This window comes from Tyto alba, unplaced genomic scaffold (assembly GCF_018691265.1).
Source record: "Tyto alba isolate M040663 unplaced genomic scaffold, T.alba_DEE_v4.0 Super-Scaffold_46, whole genome shotgun sequence".
Classification (NCBI taxonomy): domain Eukaryota; kingdom Metazoa; phylum Chordata; class Aves; order Strigiformes; family Tytonidae; genus Tyto; species Tyto alba.
The window spans coordinates 6838571-6860946 of NW_024881322.1; the positions used below are offsets into that span (position 1 = coordinate 6838571).

The 22376-nt window shown below is 46.4% G+C and overlaps 2 protein-coding genes across 9 annotated transcripts in view; one reads left to right on the forward strand and one right to left on the reverse strand.

Moving 5' to 3' along the window:
• Nucleotides 1-1225: 1225 nt before the first annotated feature.
• CCK (cholecystokinin) lies at nucleotides 1226-7823 on the forward strand. Its single transcript, XM_032991291.2, has 3 exons — nucleotides 1226-1492; nucleotides 2879-3136; nucleotides 7029-7823. Exons 2-3 carry the CDS (start codon nucleotides 2881-2883, stop codon nucleotides 7163-7165), a joined length of 393 nt encoding a protein of 130 aa, XP_032847182.1. The 5' UTR covers nucleotides 1226-1492; nucleotides 2879-2880; the 3' UTR covers nucleotides 7166-7823.
• A 7303-nt stretch (nucleotides 7824-15126) lies between these two features.
• TRAK1 (trafficking kinesin protein 1) overlaps nucleotides 15127-22376 on the reverse strand; it is a 131614-nt gene continuing 124364 nt past the window's right edge. For all 8 annotated transcript variants that reach the window (XM_032991192.2, XM_032991189.2, XM_032991198.2 and 5 more), the window contains one exon: nucleotides 15127-18100. In XM_032991192.2, the coding sequence (XP_032847083.2) occupies nucleotides 17302-18100 (799 nt within the window). In that variant the 3' untranslated portion in view covers nucleotides 15127-17301. The remainder of the gene's footprint in view (nucleotides 18101-22376) is intronic.

Below are 22376 nucleotides of genomic sequence, written 5' to 3' on the forward strand. Positions count from 1 at the left end.
TGGTTCCAAAGCAGGTTTTGGTTTTCCCTTTTTTTGACCGCCTCGGGACGGCAGCTTTGCGCTGACGGGGGGGACGGGAAGCATCTCCCACAGGCCGTGCACCCACGGGCGCCCCGGCTGGCGGCTCCACGGCGGGGAGGCAGCCTGGGCACCGCCACCCCTCGCGCCTCGCCGCACCGGGGCCGCGGCCTTGCCGTGGGCCCCAACCCCACGCCAGGCCGTGCCGGCAGCGCCCGCGGCGCGGCCTTCCTGCCTTCCCCACGGCCGGGCCCTACCGCCCGGCAGCCGCTGGGGACGAGGCGCCGCTGGCAGGTGGGTTATTTCCCCCCACTCCCACGCCGCGTGGCACCCCCGGGGGAATTTCTTCTCTTTCGCGAAGTCGCCCGGGCCGGGCCGGGGGAGGCTGAGGCGGCCCCTGCGCGGGGCCTCGGCGCCCTCTCCCGGCCGCCATTCTGCGGAGACGCTGAATTGCTGCCCAGAACCTTCACGTTAAACGAGAATACGGCGTTCTGAGGGGAAAAACACTGTATGGGTCGTGATGAATTGGGTAAACACTGTTTTGTCCCTGTGACTCTTCTGGCAAGTCCATCGGCAAACCAGAGCCTTGCCATGTCACAAGAATCCCATCACCTGCCAACAGGCACTTTGTAAAGTTAATTCTATGTGCCAGTTAACACGTAAGCACAAAATTGTCTCTCAGATTAATACTTAGCAAAAAGACTTCTTAAAGTGTGGGGGGGGTTTGTTTGTTTGTTTGTTTGTTTGTTTTCACTTCACCTGGTTAAACTACTTGGAACTGTCAGCCAAAAATTTAAGAGACTATCATGACTACACAAACTAGAATGAGGATTTCGGTTTCCACGAACCGCGGTGGGGCCGCGCTGCGGGGCAGGTGCGGGCGGGGGTTTGGCGGCGGCCCGGGCTTGAGGAGGTTTCCTTCCCCCCTCCCCAAAAAGGAGCGGGAGGGGGGCGGAGGGGGCTCCGCGCAGCGCTGGAGGGGCCGCGGCGAGAGGACCCCAAACCCCCGCAGAGCCGCCGCGTTCCGCCGCCGGTCAAGGCGGGCAGGGTGAGCCCTGCGGCGGGCGCTGCTGCGGGACGGAGCCCCACGGGAAGCCTCTCCCCGTGGTATTTCGGTGGTGGTGGTGGGGGGGGTATAAGCATCACACCCACCGCACCCGCGCCCCGCTCAGGAGCGCTTTTTTTTTTTCAGCCTGGGCTTCCAGCTCGCCTGTGCTCCGGAGGGAGGGCGGGGAAGGAGCCCCGCTCCCCCCCGTGAGGCACACGGACACGGACACGCACACGCAAGCAGCCCCCGGCGCGGGGGGCTGAGCGGGCGGCGGCCCCGGCTGCGTCAGCGCTGTGCAAACACCGGCCGCGGCGCCCGCCGCTATTTAAGGGGCCGCGGCGGAGACTCCCCCCAACTCTCCCCGCCTGGGCGCACACCGGCCGCGCTCCCTCCTCGGCTCCGACCGCGGGAAAGCGCAGCGGGAAGGTAAGGCAGCGCCCCTCACCCCTCCTCGGGCTGCGCCTCCGCGGGGCGGGGGGGGGGGGCGCGGAACCGGGGGGTCCCGGCGCTGCCAGGCGCGGAGGGGATCCCGCCCTTGGCTGGGGGAGACGCGGCGGGGAGGGAAGGGGAGGTGGGGCGGCGGGGGGTGCCGGGCTGCGGGGTGGGCGAGGCGGGAAAAGAGCGAGTGCCCGCTCGTGTTCGGGGTCCCCAGCACGGACGCGAATAGACGGGTACGCCCAGGAGTGAAAATTCGGGGCACCGGGCCGGTTGAGAAGGTACCTGTGCGGAAAGGAGGCAGCGCACCTTCGGTGTCTTAAGCGCCGAAAAGCTACAGGGTTACATCTCTAATAACCGTGCTGGAGTGGCATTTTGACGGTTTTTTCCTTCATCTAACGATAGGAAAAGCCCCGTGTTTTATGCGTCGCAGATGTTTTCAACCTAGTCTGTGTGGTGGGCACATTTTCTCGCCTTTTAAAATTAAAAGGGTATGTTCAGTATACTGTTCAGAAACTTAAGCGATTAAAAAATTCTCATATAGCGGAGATAATTCATGTATATTTATAAATGGAAATTACCCCTATAGCATTAATACTAGGTAGCTTGTTTCTCCTAATAACTGAGCAGAGTTTCTCTGTTTCCAGAAAAAACACTATTTCAGTTGATATGATCAAACAACCTAATAAAGCAGCATCATTTTGTCTAGTACTTAAGGAAGCAGGAAAAAAATTGTTACGTTTGAGTTCTGTTTTGTATGAAGAAGAATATTGTTAAGTTGCACATTATTTCTTACAGCTTTTAACAGCTTTTTTCACCTCAGCTACGAGATGAAATGCTTGGGGGAGTGTTAGATTTTGTTTTTTCTTTCTATGTCTGATGAGACGAAACATCTTGAACAGTAAAGTTCAAACCAATGAAGGTTGATAGAATAAAGGCTTTTCATAGAACTTGCCAAAACTGAGTATTTGTAATAACAGCAGTTTTTAGTACAACAGCAAAATACGGAAATGTTTGAATCCTGAGTTTTTTTCACAGAGCTGGATTCATCTCCCTTAAGTTTTAATGAAATACAGCTTCCAAAAAAAAAAAAAAAAAAGCAAGTAACAGCTGAGTAGATCATGGAGACATAGCACATACTACAGTGAATTAATTTTGTTCCTTCCAGTATGTGTTCCCCTTATCAAGGGTTATTTAACTATTCACATACGTGTCTTCCAACTAAAGACAGGTCCCACTGTTACCTGCATTAAAAAAAAACAACACAACCCTAGTTTGCTCAGAAGCCAGCACCCCCAACGGAAGATGGGGGCAGGGACAACAGGCATCACAGTAAATCCGGTCATTTTAACAGCCTACCCTGCCTTTTCCCTCCAGCAATGTACAGCGGCATATGCATCTGCGTGGTCCTTGCTGTGCTCTCGGCGAGCTCGTTCGGACAGCAAACCGCGGGCTCGCGCAGTGGCAATGCGCTGGCTGCGGAGCTGGAGCAGAGCCTGGCAGAACATCACCGGCCCGGCCGCGCCCCCTCGGCCGCTGGCCCGCTGAAATCCGTGCCGCGGCTGGATGGGAGCGTTGACCAAAGAGCTAACCTCGGCGCTTTGCTGGCCAAGTATCTCCAGCAAGCCAGAAAAGGTACGGGTCATAGCCTACTTACCGTGCTGCTTCTGTGTCAGTGCAATTTCCTGCAGGGATGCTTAGATGTTAAGATAACGCTGTCATCATCTAGCATTAATTCCTAGAGAAGAGAGGATATAGATTTTGCCTGGTTATTCCTGAACTAGAGAGCATTCTCTTATTTACTGCAAATACTCCTCCCCAAAAAAAATGGTACATAGCAGCCACTGGCTGAGAGCTGCGAGCAGGTGGCTGAAGAAAATGTAACCTACCTGTCAGGTCATACTTCAGCTTTTATTTTTAACTTACTATTTTCATAGCCTTATGGTATTATTTTCAGCATGCTGTATCTCAGATGAAATACAGTATTTGCATTTTCCTCAAGCTTTTTCATTTAGTTAACTTCCTCCCTTTTTTTAAGTTAGAAGGGCAGGAAAACATTTCTGAGGATCAATACAGATGAAATGGCTAACCTCAACTCAGCCAGAAATACTTGTACCAGGGAAAATTGGATTTTCCATATATTTGTTCCCAGAGGAAGCTACAGAAGTGTGGAAGCTTTTGAAAGATCAAAATTCACTTTTATGAACACAATAACTAAAAGCAGAGATAAGTAAAAGCAGATTTGCTTCAAAACGTGTCGATTCCTGTTAGGTTTTTGGTCTCGGGCAGCCTGGGAACACAACTTTGCAGTTACTTAAAACCTCCGTGGCACTGTGTTTGTACCAAGGGCATGAAGCACCAGTAGAGTAGTAGAGTTAACGGGCTTCATTCTTACCACATGATTTATTAGTCACTTGAGGAAACAATATTATTATATAGATGAGCTAGCAAGAGAAAGGGTAAAGCTGTCCCTGTTGACATCTTACAGATGCACGCCATCTGTGCTACCAGTGAAAATGATGGATCAAAAGCACCTACCCCTGAAACTACCCCCGCAAAAACATTTTTCCTTTTGAACTGTCTCATGTCTGTATTGCTTTGTATCTCAATAGAGTAACACCACGGGCAGCCTAATCGTTGTGACCTTCTGACTGCCAGCCTCAGCAAAAGCCACTACACAAATTTTGTTTAGTTGTGATAGCTTCACTCCAGTCCATCGGCTGTACTGCAGGGAATGAGGACATCTGAGAAGCAAAGAGGGCTCGAGGGGAAGGCAGTAATTAGGATTACCTGGACATATAGACATTGAGAAATTAATTCACTCCCAGTCCCAGGCTGTGCTTAGGATAAAATTGACTTTATGTAAGTAAGAGCTTCCTCCGATCTTGTCTCTCCACACAACCTTATGCAGATCATTTAATCCTCCCCTCCTGATAGCTTCACTGCCCACCTCTGTGCTAGGCAGAATCCTATTCTTTTTTTTTTTTTTTTATGTCAGTCTGCAATTAAGAGATGCCACATGCATTTTATATCTTACGTACGCAGCCATACCCATCCATCTGCGTACATAGAACAGGGCTAAATCAGAAGCAACAGAAAAAGGACCGCTTTTGATATAGTCTGAGAGACTTCACCTCATGTTACTAATTTGCACAATTTCCATTAAGGACCTTCTTTTAGCAGTTCACATAATCTAATGAAAAGATAATTCAGATATGAAACTCCACAATTCAGTGCTACAGTTAAAGCTGCTACTGAGTAAGAATATTGTTGCAGGAGCCAGCTAAGCAGAATCCTCATTACCTTTCCCACATGTAGTCATTGTCACCCACATCAGCTCATGGAAACAACTCCTCATCCTAGTTTATGTAGTCATGATAGTCTCTTAAATTTTTGGCTGACAGTTCCAAATAGTTTAACCAGGTGAAGTGAAAAAAACAAACAAAAAAACCCCACTTTGACTTTAAGAAGTCTTTTTGCTAAGTATTAATCTGAGAGACAATTTTCTGCTTACGTGTTAACTGGCACATAGAATTAACTTTACAAAGTGCCTGTTGGCAGGTGATGGGATTCTTGTGACATGGCAAGGCTCTGGTTTGCCGATGGACTTGCCAGAAGAGTCACAGGGACAAAACAGTGTTTACTCAATTCATCACGACCCATACAGTGTTTTCCCCTCAGAACGCCGTATTCTCGTTTAACGTAAAGGTTCTGGGCAGCAGTTCAGAATCTCTGCAGAACACTCACAACTACTGTATTGGTCACTTTTAACCTAGCTAAACCATAATACTCACTAGAAAATTCCATCTGGGGGGAAAGAGTCTGGGCATTTGCTAGAAGTAGCAGTCATCACTGATGGCATTTGCCCTTGTGATTAATAGAAAGGCAGGTTTTGGCCAACGTTTCCCGTTAAACCAGTGAGAGAGTTAAATTCTCTCAAGAGGCTCAGGCTAGATGGCAGCCTCGCAGCCCGTCTGCTGCAATTTAAAATCTGTTTGCTGTACGTTGGTTTTGCAGTGCCCACAGGACATCTCTGGTTTGAGGCAAGGTAACTAAGGTGCTCTTAAGGAATTAATATTACTGTTCGTGACCCCTAGCTTTCAGTTAACTTCATCTGCAGGCTTTAAGCCAAGAAACCATTCTCATCAACTTAATTACATATTTTGAATTGTGAATGTGAATTTCATGGATTTTGAGCATTTGAATGGTAGACATTCTTTTCTAGAGATAATTAAATTTTTTGTCATTTTGTTTCAGGTAAATGTCTAAAACATGGCTAGTTTCTTTTTTTTTTTTTTTTTTGGTACCTCTAACTCTCCTACCCCTCTGCAACTACTAGCAAAACAATGCAGCTTTTGTTTTTAGTGGGTCATGTTCATTATAAATCATGACATGAAGAAAATCTGGAAATATAAAAAGCACAGAGTCAGCAAGGGTTCCTTCAAAACCCAAGAAACCATAAGCAAGGCAACTGTGTAGATTTGGATTTGTGGGGTTTTATTTGGGCCTCTTCCCCTTTTTGATCAGTTCAGGTGTTCCTGAAGCATCTGTCTGCATTGAATACGGATATATTGAACCTGCTCCTTCCTCACTCAAGATTTAAACTCAATCTAATTACTGGCAGATGTCAGTTTTGGCTGTTTTCAGGGAGGACAGAGAGAAGTAATTTATCTTTCCCTGCACTTTCAGTTACATAATGTGATGATGTCAAAACAGAGGGTTACAGCCCTTTTTTTTAAAGCATAAATTCTCCTTACAAATAGTTTGTGTCTCTTTGATGCCTTAAACAAGGAAGTCAGAAAGGTGAAGGCAAGATCAGAGATCAGCATCAAACCCTGCTGTGAAAGGAATTATGAAAGCTTTGGATAAGCAATGAAAATGTCACTGACATAGTAAAAGCAATAATTCCAGCGACAGACATCTCTAGCGATAAATTCCAGACACAACTTTCTCCATTTCAGAACTCTTCCCACTTCTCCACAAAACCCGGGATTCGTAACTCTACGCAGCTTCTCACTGAATTTGTACTGTAAGAGCTCATGTACTTGCATTTATGCCTCTTCTAGCAACACGGGACTGTGGTGGAGTCCTGTCTCAGGCCCGAGTCTGCTCTCAAGCAGCGTTGTTTTGCATCTAGAGCAACTCTCTCAATACCAGCAAGCAAGGGAGTAATCCTATAGGAAGAGTGAGAAATGGTTTGGACTTCTCTCTCTAGTGAAATAGGAAGGAAAAAAGAGAAATGCACCCATATTCCTTCCTGGCAGCCAGGAGCAGAATGCTCCTGCAGCAGGAGGGAGAAAATGGTCTGTTGATTTTACGATAAAAAAACCCCAAGCCACTTTCAGGACATTACCTGTAAGGTTTTTATGATGTTTTTCCCAGTGACATGGCAGTGGTGTTACATGGTCTGTATTAAACAGTTTCAACTACTGCACACATCTGCTAATAAGTACAAGACAGATCAGAAAATGGATGAACCTGAAAAACGTGTCCACTGACTCTGCTCTCGCAAATGCTTTTTCTTTAGGTCCTACTGGAAGGCTCTCAGTTATGGGGAACAGGGTACAGACCATCGATCCTACACACAGGATAAATGACAGAGACTACATGGGCTGGATGGATTTCGGACGCCGCAGTGCTGAAGAATACGAGTACTCTTCCTAAAGAACAGCAAACTATAGCAACAGAAAAAAAATCACACTCCCATGTCTGTACAGAAAGAGAAAAATTAATTCGTTGTCCTCTTTGAATCAGTGTTTTAAGATATATCATGTATTTGATGTAAATTTGTCTGTAAGACTATACAATGCAATATCTACATATGCAGAATTTTCCAGAAAATGTTTTCTTTCTTTTGTGGTTTCTCATACATTGATATTATATTAAAATGATTTAACTTATCCCTTTTTGTCCTGTCACCGCATGTCACTGGGTGTCTTACTATAAGGAGAGGCAGGAAAATGCCTTCATTCTGCAATGTAAATATATTCTATGTGACGAGTAGTCAAGACAAATGAGCCGCTTTTCTGAAAACTCGTGTCAGTCCCAATAGCTGTGAACTCTTAAGGGGAACTTGTCCAAATACAAACAGAACGGCACAGTACTGCCAGAAAAGGCCAGCTGTCTTCAGAGTGACCCCGTTTGTAGAGGGCCGAGTTACCCACCAAGCCCGCACCTTTGTGGTGAATAAACAGTCCTAAAACTAAAAGAGGAGCACCACCACCCCACTTCATCTTCCCGGCTTATTTATTTTATGTTGTGAACTAAATGTGAAAGTTCTGCTGACGGCTGCGAGTCACGGAATAAACAGAGCATTCCCTGCCGTGTGGTGAGCCAAGCGTTCATTTGGGGAGGGGGCGAGGCCAGGTCCCTGCACCGAGCAGAAGGTCTTCCTGAGGGGGAGGAGGTGTCAGAGCACCCTGGTCCCCCGTGTCCTAAAAGGAATCGGGTCGCTCCCGAGTATCGCCGAGGCAGCCCGAGTCAGCTGCCGCCCACCGGCGTGGGGAAGAGGAGGAGGAAGGGAGGTCGTGCCCAGCCCTCGCCTGGCACGAAGCGAGGCAGAGCACCCCAGGCTCGCAGCGGGGGAGTCACCCCAGCTTGTGCAAAACCAGCACCCCGGGGACCGTCCAGCACCCCCCCTCACAGTCACGCCGGCGCGCAGGCTGCTAAAAGCCCTTCCCGCCGCGGGTAACCCCTCCTGTGGCTCCTGGGTCTGCTGCAGCAGCTGGTTCTCGCACCTCAGGAGTTCCCTAAACTGCAAAGAGGAGGTGATTTCGCATTGCCTAATTCACAGAATTTCTCCCCAATATGTGCACTAGTAAGAAAAGGAAAGCGTTTGTCACGCGCTGGAAAGCAGGTGCTCGCCAAAGGAAAGGGGCAGGTGGACATCTCAGCAGCGATTTCCACAGCAGCTAATAGGCAAAAACCCTGCATTGAAAATAACACAGAGACAATATTTGTACTAAAACAAAATTCTGCCAAAACCAAGAAGATTGGGGGGGGAAAAAAAATGAAATGGTTACACGAAGGGCTGAATGCAAAAACATTTTGAGGAGTTGATCCTAACAGCAGCTGGGAGAGCAGACAGCACTGCAGGAATCGGCAATTAAAGGGAGACTTCAGCCAGTGGTAACAGGGCATGTTCTTCTGCAGTGAACACCGGACCTTTTTGTGGATCTTGCCTTGAAAACATGGAACTGCTTTTCTGTGTGAACTTTTCTTCCTCTCAAGCTCCCTCCAGTCAATCAGTTTCCAAGCCACCTAGTCTAGCTTTTTTTTTAGTTCCTTTCCAAAATTAATGAGTCCCTAAATACCTGAAACCTCACCTTAATAATTTTGACTATTTCTCCCAGGAAAACAGTCCAAAGTGCCCATTTTTCCAGAACTTTCAAACAAGAGAATAAAACCAATTAATCTATATTTTTCAAATTGATGAAAATACAAATTAACCTAAAAATGCATAGATTAAAACATTTCCCACCAAAGTGATGTTTCTTTAAGAGTAACTTTGGAGAAGAGTAAGTTTCTACTTTGCTGTCTTTTAAATTAATGAGGAGAATGTTCAGACAACATTGTAAAAAGTTTCTCTCTCTGGCTTATTTAATGAAGGGTGTAATATGGTAATATTGCAGGGGGGCTGGGGGTGGGTGACGTTACAAATCTAGCCTTATTACTGCGGACTGTTGCCATTAGGAAAGAAGACAAACCTTCTGTTTGTTTGGTTTTTTCTCCTCTGTCTCATTTCCTCCAGGCAGGGGAATGGAGGGACAGAGATGTTTCCTCCCGTTCCTCTCTCTCCCGAAGGCCCCTGCAGGTGCCTATGGAAGCGCGAGGCCCTCAGTGCAGCCGGGTGATGGTTTTCAGGGCTTTTACAAGTCGCTCCCCCAAGACTGGGGCATCTTTTCATCGCCTGCCACACTTAAAATGGTTTCACCACCTGGCTGCTCACAAGGCTCCCAGGGAAGAGGAGCCCCACGGCCCCATCCTTTGAGGTGCAAAACTGCCCCGTGAGTGAGACCGAGGTCCCTGGGGCGGCGTGGGGGGCCTGGCTGCCCTGGCTGTTATCAGGGTTGGGCCTTTCTGTATCCCCAGCAGGTGAATAACTTCCAAGGCATCACTCTCAGGCACAAAATAATGCTCAGCCGCCACCACCACTGCCTTCGACCAAGCACTTGTTCGTTTCAAATCACAAAAATGCCAGTTACAGAAAAAGCAGTTTCACCTGTGAAATATGCTTTCTCCTTGTGACACAATTGCAAGCAGAGTTAGTCTGATTTTGAAAATGATTAAGTGCTATTTTTCTTTGCCAGCCCACCACCAGCGTGATATTTGTAAGTAATCACATCTGCCACCGTTCCTGGGTGCCGGAGAGCTTCAGACAAAACTTGGTCTAATTTTTTTTACAGTCACTGCACATGCCGGTTTTAATATTTAAGGTGTACCAGTGCTGTAAAATAGATAAGGGGAATAAAGGGACTTGCAGTGACTCACCTGGCATCCAAATTAGTATTGAAAACATACATAATTTAATATCTTCTTTTTTTTTTTTTCCCTCCTATCTCCAGACTGAAGGCCTTAGCCAGTCAGTACAGGTAAATGAGGGCTCTCTTCTGACCGGGCATTGAAATAACTGCCAAATGAACGTGTGCTTTACAGCTGGCCTGATCCTACCACTGTTTGCTACGTTTGCAGATGCTGCTTGGGTCCACCCATCCCTCAGTCCTTTAGCAGAAAATAGTTAAACCTCAGCTGGATTTCAGGTGGGTGTTGAATTGCCCAGCCCTGACAAATCCCTGTGGAGACGCACCCCAAGGCATCACCAAGCTGCACCACCACAGCCCCGCTCAGGTGCAGCACCCGCCCGGAGTGGGAGCACTGGGCAGAGCAGGGAACCAATTCAGGACCTATCGGCCTAAATTCTGCCAGAGCCCCTCTTTACCACCTAAACCCCAGCTCAGGACTCGTGATTTTTTTCAGGTGCCGCTAAGGTACAAACGTGTAGCTGCAGGGGACTTCTCCATTCTTAACACTCACAGGAGTCCTGGCTTGGGGGCAATTGCAGTAATCATCAAGGTAAGAGGACCTGTTGCTCAAGGACACAGCGCTGTTCCTTAAGGACCAAGGGGAGCTGGCTATAAGTGGCTTAGCAACATCCTCCTCATCCTCCTCAAAACATCCATCACCTGCTCCTCTGGGAGCAGAAGAAATTCCCCAGATGGGAAAGGGTTGTAAAGGCTGTTGAGGCACCATTCAGATTCTGGCTGACCTGGAGGTGCTAATCAGAGCGGCCAGCAAATTTGGGAAAGTCGAGCTGCAGTGCTCATCCCAGGGCAGTAGTGAAGGCACACTCCAGGCTGCTCTGTTTTAACCTGAGGGAAACAGCAGCCTTGGGGATGGAGCCCCTGCAGCTGGGTATGAGACCCACGGGTCCAGCAAGGGCTTTGGGCTGAGAAATGCCCCACAGATTTCAACACAGACAGCAGCACATCGGCACAACCACCCGGTGCTCGCCCAGGAGGCGAGTTTCCTGGCACTGCCAACTCTGTGACATTTAATTTAGCTTTACTCAAATGCATCTTTATGGAAGCACATGCATAGGGACTAAGTTAACACTGGCAAAAGAGCAAAGTGATACCTTTTTGCCTTTAAAGAGTTTGCTTTCTGCATATGCTTGATTCAATTAGTTCTGTCCCAGCTTTACTAACTTAATTTCAAAACAGGTGCTGGGCAAATCTCCGCGAACAGAGCAGGTTAATGCAAACTCCACGTAAATGAGCAGGGGAGAGCCTGTGGCTCTGCTCTTGCAGGGCCAAAAGTGCTCCTCCTGGGGGCGAGGAGACCCAGGCAGCCCCCCCGAGAGCGAGGGAGCACCCCCGCCCTGGGAAGGGGCAGCACACCTGATCCTGAACAGCCTCATCCGCCCTTGTATTTCATAGAGGAAGGTGCGTGGATGCTGCTCTGCTCCCCCACGCTTTGCTGCAGCACCAGCCCCTCCATCCTCACCGCACGTGGGGCAGCAGCTGGGCTGGGCCAGGGACACGTCGCAGCCAGATGTTCCCAGCTGCAGCCCGGCTCCGCGCGTTTCAGCGAGCTCAAGCGCAAACCAGGCGGTTCCTCTCCACGGCCCGTGTGGAGGGATTTGCAGGTCAGACAAAATGCAAACGTTACGATGCCCTAGCAGAGCAGCAAACGGCTTTTCTGTGTGTTTGATTTTTGCATCTCCCAGGTTCTTTAAAATTCTCTTAAAGAAAGAATGAATTCTGGCAATGGGCTTGTTAAAGCTTTAATCATTCTTAAATGCCTGTGTCAACTGAGCTGCAATTGGATTCAGCACAGCATGAAACCTATTTCAGCAGGAGAAAGAACTATAATCTTTTAAATACAAACATTATTAGCTTATTGAATATATGCCATTCTCACATGAAAGCCCACTATCTACATTGCAGCTAAGGACATTGCTAAACACCAGTAACTTTCAGGCCTTTTATTATATTCCTGGCTATTCTGTGGTCTCAATTGTCTTGTTAGCTGAATTAAAGCAGGTCTGAACAGCGCCCAGCGAGATGTCATAGCACAGCTCAGCAATGCTAATTCTTCAACGTGAATACGAGCTACAGGCAGGAGATCCTGTCTGTACCAAAGGAAGGCAGGACACATCTCACTGACATTGCTGGACTTTTCAATTTGATGAGGAGAGCTGCCAACAAAAGTGTTCAGCAAGACAGGAGCAACCTCTGTGCACTACATTATGTTGTGGGGCCATCCAGCGCTTCGGAGACATGCAAAAGGGGGGGAAGAGTCTCACAAGGCTGAAATACTGGTCTTGGCTCTCCACAGAACATCCTGTGTGTTCACAGCTCAGCCTTAGACACACAGTCCTCAGCACCTCACCCTCCTCTCACTTCCAACCCAGCTTTCAGAGGTGCATGACCATGTTCCTTGCTCTAGTATGGTGAGGATGCATCCAGTCAAATTTCTGAGATACCTGGATATGGCAAGGATGGAGGAACATTTCAGAGAAGAGGCACCGATCCATCAGCCATCCAGCCTTCAGAGGTTTAGTTTGTGCAGTAGTTCTGTTCTGCTTTGAAATTGTCTCAGTGCATTAAATATGTCAGCTGAGTTTCCAGGTAGCTCATGCAGTCTTTGTTACCCTGTGACATAATTTGCTGTACTGAAGGAGAAACTAAGATACTTTCCAAATACCAGCATTGTTTCCAGAAGCAGAAACTGGGTGTTTCCTCCAAAACCCACTGCAATGTCTAGGATGAAACATCTCACAGGGAACGGTCCTGCACCCCAGCAGACTTCCTACCCCCGCACAATCTCCAGTTGCTCCTTTTGTACCTTGAGGAGTTTGGCCTTGACCTCGGTGGGCTGCACTTATTCCCTCTTTAGTTTCCCTGTGGCCTTCTTTGTCAATGGGGGTATTTTAGCAGTTTTCCTTTCCCAGGAACACAACCTTGAAGCCCAGTTCTTCTGTAGGGCCTTCAGCAAATACTAAACATGGGGATTTTCATGGTTATTTAAACCCAAGCTTGCCTAGAGTTCCAGGCCTTTAGGAAAGCTGGGTTTATTATTCACCTTCAGAGACGTCATAGCCTGAACATCAGTATATCCACATGCACTTGCTTATTAAACACCATCGCTCTTAACTGGCACAGAAGATACACATCTCCAAACAGAAAAGTGAACAAACCCAGCATTACATGCATCCTTCTAAATACTTTTTAAAAAGTCAGAAAATAACAATAGCATGAACAACAAACCCCACGTATTCATTCTTTCCAAAGCCAAAGATTTAGATCACTGCAGAAGCATTCATACACACCAGCAAGGATCAGTTGGGGGGGGGGGGTAGGAAAAAAAGCTATTCATTTTGGAAGGAGAAAGGGTGTCAGAAGAGGATACCCAAGCAAGATGCTTCCCATCTTTATACAAAAGTCGCCCAGGGCCGAGCGTCGCCCCTGTGCCACAGCACCCAGCGCACCTCAGCAAGGCGGGCGTGCAGGGGGCAGCCAGCCCCTCGCGCGCCGCGGAGCCGGCAGCGAGGCAAACCCAGGCCGGGCTGCTGCCGCGGGGGGAGACCAGAGCGAGCAGGGCCCTGCGGGACCGCAACGCTGGCACCGTCGCGGCGGAGATTTGTCTGTCTCCCGTGTCAGAGCTGTGTAACAGCACGAAAACACAGGCTAGAGACTCAGGTGGAGTCCGAGATGAGGCCTGACCCTTGGCTCCCCGGGCTGGGGGGGGTAATTCCACGTGAGCTCGTACCCTCCCGTCTCAGCGAAGAGCGCAGTGCCCCACGCTCGTATCTTAATACTGCAGCCTTGCAGGAAGATACATGCAAACACTCCCCAATTTCAGTGGAAGTCATACTAGGCTCATGTCTCTGACTGAGAATATTTGCTTTTTAAAGAGGGTGGGACAGATCAGATCCGGATGGACTAAACAATATCCCAATACGGTATTTATCACTAACAGAATGCAGTTTTCTCCTAGTAGAACTTTCCGCTTTTTAAACCATAAGCATCAACTTTCATGAATAGGTCCCGCTACAAGTACTCATGAGGGCTTTGCTTTCCTCCTCGCACTCTTCCCTGCACACATCTGGGGTGGTTTCCAGGTTTCCTTCCCACTCACCTGCACACACACCTTTCTGTGAGTTAACAGAAGCCAAAATCCTACTCACTGCAAAAGCCACGGACACCCTATGGACCAGCCTCAGCTCCCCCCGCCCTTTCCCTGGAGCGGCACTTGCTTAACTCGGCCCGGTGCTCAGGCGTGCAGGGCTGGATGTGCTGGTTAACGGGGTCCCTCCCGTTAACCATTAACCTTCTGATCCCGAGCCTCCCGCAGGCCGGGAGCGAGGGACGAGTCTGTGCTCACTGGCACAGCCCCGCGCGGCACCGGCCTCTCCCGCAGCTGTCGTACGCCACTGCGTCACGCTAATGCAAGCCCTCCAAAAGTTTATTTTGGCGTTACTGCCCTCCAGTTTTCTCTCTGCAACAGGTCTGCGACCTAAATGGTATTATATCCCTCCCACCCTCACACACATCCCTCTCCTCCGTGTAGGAGACTGTCTAATCTGTCCCTGAATTACTGCCCGACTACCCCTCCTCCAGGGAGCTCTCACCACGTGCGCGGGAGTTCTGAGTTTCTCGTTACCTGGCACTGAATCAGTGGGCTCTTTTCTCCCTTGGTAATGAAGATACTAGCTAACAGCAGACCTCACTCCTGCCTCTGCTGGAAAACACAAGATGCTTCCTCCTTACTCCGTACTTTCACATTTTGTCACTACAGTTTTTGCCTATCAAGCAGAATTCACACCCCTCTCCTGATCAAGATACACAAACCACACAACAACCAATTCTACTTTCTTGGAAATCAAATACAAATGAAAAAAGACATTCACTTCTGTATTTTTTTGTTTTGACCCAAGTTTCACCAGTTTCATTTACCTTAAAATCTCAAAATTTTTCAACCACTTCTGTGTTTAAGAATTTTAAAAACTAAACCTGGTGATGGCCTCTTATTTTGCTTCGACAGAGATGAAAGCAAGGGATCAAGGTAGAAGGTTTATGACCTTAAAAGAACAGGAAAAAAAAAAGTCAAATAATACACAACAATGCAACTTTTCTGTTATTTTATTGATATTAGTGAAGAAAAATTTAAATTTCATCTTTCTGATGTGTTACAATTGCTTTCTCTGGTGGGTGGACAGCTCCTACCTCTTATTTAAAGGCTAAATACTTCCCAATTGCACGATTAACTTCTACACTTCTAAGTTCTCATATGGTATTGCTTTCTTCCTCTGGGTATATAAAATGGTCCATTAAGTCCATGATTTTTTTCAGAATCAACTGTTATTCTATCTACTGTTTTAAGATACATTCAAATAAAAAGATACTTAAATTTACTTGCAATAAGTGCACACGTACAACAGCAAAGAGAGCTGATGACATTTTACTAAAACATTGTAAGTTCGTAGAATAAATAGAAGTCTTCAAACACATGCAGTAACTGACCGATGTGTTTTTTCTTTCTCAAAAAATATCCTTGGTGTCCATAACACTACGGCAAGAACTACTCCATTCAGAAAAAAACAAAAACAAAAACCAAACAACCACCCACCTATCTCCCGTCACAAAGACTAAAAGACAGTTTCATTTGTACAAGAAATTATCAGTGCTAGTAATTTAGTAACAGTCTGGTACAAACAGCAATTCACAGCAATTACGTGTAGTGTAATTATGGTAACAAACATGGAGCTTCATTTAGATGCCACAAGAAGTATAAGGAAAAGAAAGCAGATGTTAAACCCTCCCCACTTCACTCCTCTCCATCCTCCCTTCAAAAAAAAAAAAAAAAAACACATATGTTTCAGCTCAGCTCTAGAAGCAAACAAGCTCCCTCTGGTCTGTTCCAGTTTCAGAATATTTAAATTCTTTCTACAAGCACCCAGCAGAAGTTGGGAGAAACAGAGAAAAAACCTGCAATATAAATTAGGATCGCCTGGCTGTAACTACAGGTTGTGTGAGGTCTTTTGTTTCTTTTCTGAAAAAGCGGGGGTCATGTTATATATAGGACGTGGTTTTTCAGTTTAAAAAACAACGTAGAATAAAGTGTTTCCCGTATTTTTACCTCTGCTAAGGTCCAACTTTGGACGAAAAATCTTTCTCTGAAAAAGTAAACCAGAAAATGGGTGGGGAATATTCTTACCTGGCATACAAGGCCATGGTCCTTGACATGCGTGAAACCAGAAGATCAGCATGAGGACTGCAAGTTGCTCTTTCCAGCTTGTACCATTCCGTTACTAAATGTTTTTTGTGGTTCTCTGCTGAGGTTTCAAGGCCGCACCTTTTCCTAATGCTGTTTTTGCTACATGTTCTCTTATAACATTCTTATCTGTCAATCTGTTCCGCAACTTTGACTTCTAGGAAGCCACTGCTATGTTTACCTCACAAGTTGTGAAAACTGTTTTCTTTGGGGGCACTGACAAAGCACGTTTCAGTGGCAACAACACACAGTAAAGCATTTTCCCTTCCACAATCCAGTGCAGCATTGAAAAACAAAACAAAAACAAAACGAAGAAGTCATACAGAGTGTAAGCGTGCCGAACGAAACAGCGGTGGTAGGAATATGTCAATATTCCAGGTACCCAGTAGGCCTGCTGACCTCAACACAGTATTAGTTCAAGTTTATCATTTCAGGGAGGAGCAGAATACAGAACAGAACAAACAAGTTCCATCCATTCCGGCATAATAGCCAGGCACTCCAATAACTCAGGTCATCTACAGAAGCAAAATTAAAACTACCACGTGTTAAACTGAGAGCTTTTTTTCAGCATTTAACGAAGAACAAATGCTCCCATGCTTCAAGTGATGTAATGCGAGGTCTCACATAACACATTCAACAGCTTCCCATGCACCTTCGACTCAAGTTAGGCTAGCTACAGAATTCATGTTTTCCTGGTCAAGTTATTTTTTGTTGGTTTTGTTCTTTTGTTTTTTCAGTGCATCTTAAAAAACCTTTTCAAAAGGTTACCAAGTTAACCTTAATACAGCAATCATAATGTAGAGCCTTTTGCACTCAATTGAACAGTAAAATAATCCAATTAGTTACAATAGATCTGGTACATATTTACACATTTTATACAAAGTTTACACATTTCTCCCATTAGGCACGAAGTTGATTTGTCAAACTCAAGAGGCAATGCAGGGGTGGTGGGGAAGGGAAAAGAAGACCGGAGAAAGAATCCGAGTATTTTTATTTAAAAAGACTAGCTGTAAAAATAAAGTCCTTCATCGTAAGCTAGTTTGCTTCGGGAGCTTGGTTCCCATGAGGATCCCCGAAGTGAGAGACGTGGGGCCTTTCATCTGCATGCTGGAACCCACCATGGTGGGGAAGCTCCGATTCCTTCGGATGCCAGTGTTCAGCTGGATGCCCCCGATGGCACTGGTTACGGCGGGGCAGCCCAGTGGGAGACCCTCTGGTGCCAGGCCTCCAGGAACAAGGGCCCTCACCGGTCCTTGCGCCCCACAGAGAAGAGGTCCCTGGTCATCAGTTAACGGAGCAGCTGACGTTTGCCCTGAACTCACAACTTTGGCGATGCCAAACCTCTTGACTTTGTCCACGAGATTAAGGTTGGAAACAGACACGTCAGTCTGACTCTCACTGTTCCTGATGTTCTTTTTATTCCTCACCTCCTTCAGGATCGAGCTAGCAGGCTTCGAAGCCAGGAAGTTGTCATAAGGTGGGCTGGTGCACTTGAACTCAAAAGATGGAGGAGATGAAGAAGGGGTCTGCATAGGTGAGTTCGGTGGAGTGGAAGGAATGATCGCCATTTTAGGGGGGTATGCGTTCAGGAAGGTGCCTTTGCTGGCTCTGTCCCAGCTCTGTGGATTGTACACTGCTGCCGAGATGCCCCTTTCCTTCAGCAGCCACACCAGCCCCAGAGACGTGCTCATCGTCGTCGTGGATTCCCGGAGGTTAGTGAAGGATTCGGCCAAACTCAGACGCCGAGGAGTACAGGGGGTAGCCACTGGGGTGCCTTTCAAATTGCTGATGCTGCCACAAGCTGGAGTAGGTGCTGCGTTAAGGCTGAAAGCAAAGGAGCAGGCAAATTATTCTCTCAACTAAGGAATTAAAACTTACTGCAAGCAAGTTTTTTTAACCCCAAGCAGGGCCTTTTATCCATTTTGAGTGCACAGGAAACTGACGGTTCCCAGCTCCTCACAAATGTGATGACAAGGGCAAACCCATCATCTCTTACAAAACACACCTCTCCACTTTGCATGCTTCACCACCCAGTCTGATGGGATTCAAGCGTTCCCCAGCACCCACCACCACATTTCTTCTGATAGACACACAGAGCTGCTGGTCCTTTTAGTGCTGCTGGGTCATAGCAGAGACAGTGGCAAGGGAGGAGGCGAATGTATTCCCTCCGGAAGCATTTGTAGCAAAGCTGCTGGAAGATGGCATTGTCACCAACATGCCCTTCTGTAAGGTCAAACCCTTCTTTCCTTCTTATGTTGCATCTGCTTTCATTTAAGGGGAAGGGGATGGGGCATCTGACTTTTGATGGAGATGCACAATGGTGTGAATAATCATCAAAAGTGATGAGAAAAATACAGTCAAGCTCTTGGTTGTCAATTGGCCAATGGGTAACTGATAACGCAGCAGCAAAGCGAGCATCACAAAGAGCCATTCTATGTTCAACTGGTAAAACATTCATTTCTATAGTTTGAAACACTGCTAAATTTTGCTCCTCAATTCCCATTCTTTCTTCTCAAAATAAACTATGTACAGGCAGTGGACAAAAAAAATATTAAATGGGCAATAATCTGCACAAGTGACAGACACTACATACTTTAGTGCTATCTTACAGCATTTTGTTTTCTTAAGCACACTACTGCTAGTTATTAGGGCTTGGGATTTTTTGAGACATATCAAATCCTGTTCATTCTGGTAGACTGTCATCTCCCCACAAGCTGACCATCTGAATGAACATGGACTCAATGCAGCACCTATTTCCAAAGAATTACCAACACAAAGGAGACATTCCAAATCCTTTGTGTCACAGTATGAGATCTCCTGGACACCGAGGTTTAAGTGTTTCCAGTGCTCCAGTACCATCCTTAAACTTGTTCCAAATAGATCAGGTTAGCCACAGCATGTTTACCTATGGATAATCCCCACTCAAAAACTATGGCAGTCCAAGGTGCACCAGTCATTGAATAAGGCATGGTGTACTCAGTTATTGCAGAAATAAGGCATGTGGGACATCCACGACACTCCAAATTCATGTATATTTGGGAGAATCCCAAGGGTTCCGTGCACCTTTAAAAAAAGCTTTCTGACTTTTTCTAACCATAGGTTTTGCCACATGTACACATACAAAAAAATGAACTCCATGGTAATATTTCCTAGGCATGGATTTATCCCCTCTAATAGTATTTAAAGGGTCTTGAATGATGCAACACTTGATGCTAGCAGAGAATTCACTGACCTGATAGCTCACCAATGTTCAAAGGAGGAAATCTTCCCCTTCATCTTGCCAGGTTAGCAAGTAGAAGACACTCAGCAAAGTCTCAGACAAAAACCAAAGCCAATGTAAGAGAGCAGGAAAACTAAGCATGTGGGAGGGGAAGGAAAAGGGGAAAGAGCGGGATCTTCCCTGTTCCGCAGAGCTATGCTGCTGGACTGGCTCAGCCATAACACACAACCTAAAGTTGGGTTCTCTGTACCAAGAAATGCATCCAATAGCCACACTGAGACAATCTGGTTGGATTTCCAGGTGTAGAGAAGACTCAGGCCAACGAAGGAATTGTATCCTTTTTGCCCATACGGACAAAAGGGCCTAGATGATGTCTCGACTGGAATTTGCAGTCTCATTTCACCTTGCATTAATGAACTCTGTATAGCCAACACTACTGTGCATGTCAGGTTAGACACCCTGGAATGTTTTGTTTCTAAGCCACGGTTTCTGATGGCCTTAGAACATCATCTAACGGCATACAGTGATCAGGTGACATGAGTTAACATAACACTGCAAACTCCAGTTCAGTGATCTTCTAAAAAGCAGCAGTACTTTAATATCTTTAAGGGCATTCCTTAATTAAGGAAATACTAGCCTGATGATAAGAAGTCTCAAGTCATGTCTTCTTTCCATGTCTAAATAGGATCTGACCAACACGATCTCTACAGTGATTTGGAACTGTACCAACTTCTACCGTAAGCAAGTGACACTGCCAAAGGATTTTTACCCTCCAGTTGTGATTCAGCAAGAGGAATCCCATATATTCCTGTCAACTGTAGTGAAACACGTGTTGGAGAAAACTAGCATTGAGCGGTGCAATCTGAAAAGCAGCCTTGCTAAGTGGCTCCAGAATCGGTCGGCTTGCACCCCCCTGTGTGCTGTGGCTGCCAGTGCATGTGCCAGATGTGCCAAGGCAAGCTCTCCCCACATCCTCCTCTTTCTGCCTGGACTGAATCAGCAGCAGGGGAGGAGGACTCCTCGCAGCAGAGCTAAGGAGGCCACTCACACCCACTGCAGTAGCACACACACGCGCTCTGAAGGCACGGCTGAGTGGAAAGGAGAAGTTAATTCACATTTCTTCTCTCAGGCACTGATTAAAGTTGGACCTTCATAGCTCTGATTGCAGTGCCTGGTGGAACTAAAGAGCAGTGACAGCCACTGCAGTGCATCTCCCACAGTAGCACAGAAGTACAGAAGAAGTCTTGAAAAACATGAGGGAGGGAAAAGAAAGAAAGAGAACTTACTGTGGGAACTGACTGTCGTCGTCTGAACCAGGACACTGACTTTCTACAGAGTAGGACCAACTACATTGTGGAAACCCAGACATAGGGTGCTAATTATCAGGCTTCTAAGATGTCCTAGTCACAAGATGAAAACTACAGCACACCAGTGGCTTTTTAACTCCAACAGCTTAATTCTTTCCAGCTCCAGTTTTCAGTTGTACAGATATTTAGATTAGCATTTCTACTAATTTGTCAGCACAGGTACACAACATAGTGCAATTAAAAAAAAAAAAAAAAAAAGACATCCCTGCAAGAAAGCGGTTGTTATGTAGGTGTTGCTTTTTTTGTTTGTTTGATCATTTTGATATTGCTTTAACTGGGAAATATTTTCCCCATCAAACTGACCAACACTGCAGAGCACCCTGGACACAACCACAGAAACGGACTCAAACTAGCCCCAGCAACTCAGCCCAGTGACAGTTTCAGAGTTAGGTTGAAAAAAGAAACAAATAAATGAGCACTTAATTTAGCTAGATGAAATTTAGTCAGGTTAGAGCATCACCTGGGTTAGAGGCTAGGTTAAAACGCAACCAGGTAGGTAAATATCAGAACTCTCTGGGTTAGCTGGTGCCACACACACTAGCATTCCTCGGACACGACCCTGCCAACAGAGGCTGCTGGCAGTGCTGCTCACCCCCTGCCACGCTGGGTCATAGTGTCTGCCCTATACCTCCTCTCAGCATAACGAGACATAATGCAGTTTCCTCGTCCTCCTCACATGACCTGTGAAGAATCGTTCATAGTTGGTAAGGAGGAGCTCTTTGAACATGCCTGACGAAAACATCGTATCGTTTATTTCGCTCGGTTTTCCTCCTGAATGGATGATGAACTTTGGCTGAACTAAGGCAGCTGAAAATGTACTGCATTTAGCTATCAGTTAAGGCTGATCTGTTAGATTTAGTAACCAATGTAATCAAGGAGTTCATCATGACCACAATTAACAGCAATTCAACAATAATAAAAAAATTAACATAGAACTGCAGCCACATAAAATGATGTCCTCAGTAACAGTGTTGAAGGGAAAGGAAGACAGAAAAGAATACAGAAAAACCACCCAGGCCACGATTAACTAAGTTCAGAAAGGGAAGCAGAAAAGTTACATTTAATCACCATCCATTTCCTTTCCACCTTGCAGGTTTTCATATTTAATACCCTTACTTTTCATGCATTCCTTAGGCAGTCAGTGCCTAAACAAGTCTAGACACATCGTGTCTGAATGGGGACCTACACAATGGTACACTCCCACACAGGAGCTGTACGGGGCAGGGAAAGCAATGAGGCATTGTCTCTCCAAACAGAATAAATGTTATTTAAATGCTAATTTGCTAAGGAAGAAAAGTTTCTTCTTTAGATATGAAATTCACTCACCCTCTTTGATTCTCAGATCTTCACCTTCTATATGTCTATAAATTGTATTCTACCAGCACGTACTGCCTATACGTGCCAGTTGCTATTATTGTTCATAGTCTGGCTACCATGAACTCATTTCTAACAATTATACCAAGGAACAAAGAAGATGGCTCCCTTTTTTTGATCAAGGCCTCCATTCCTCATA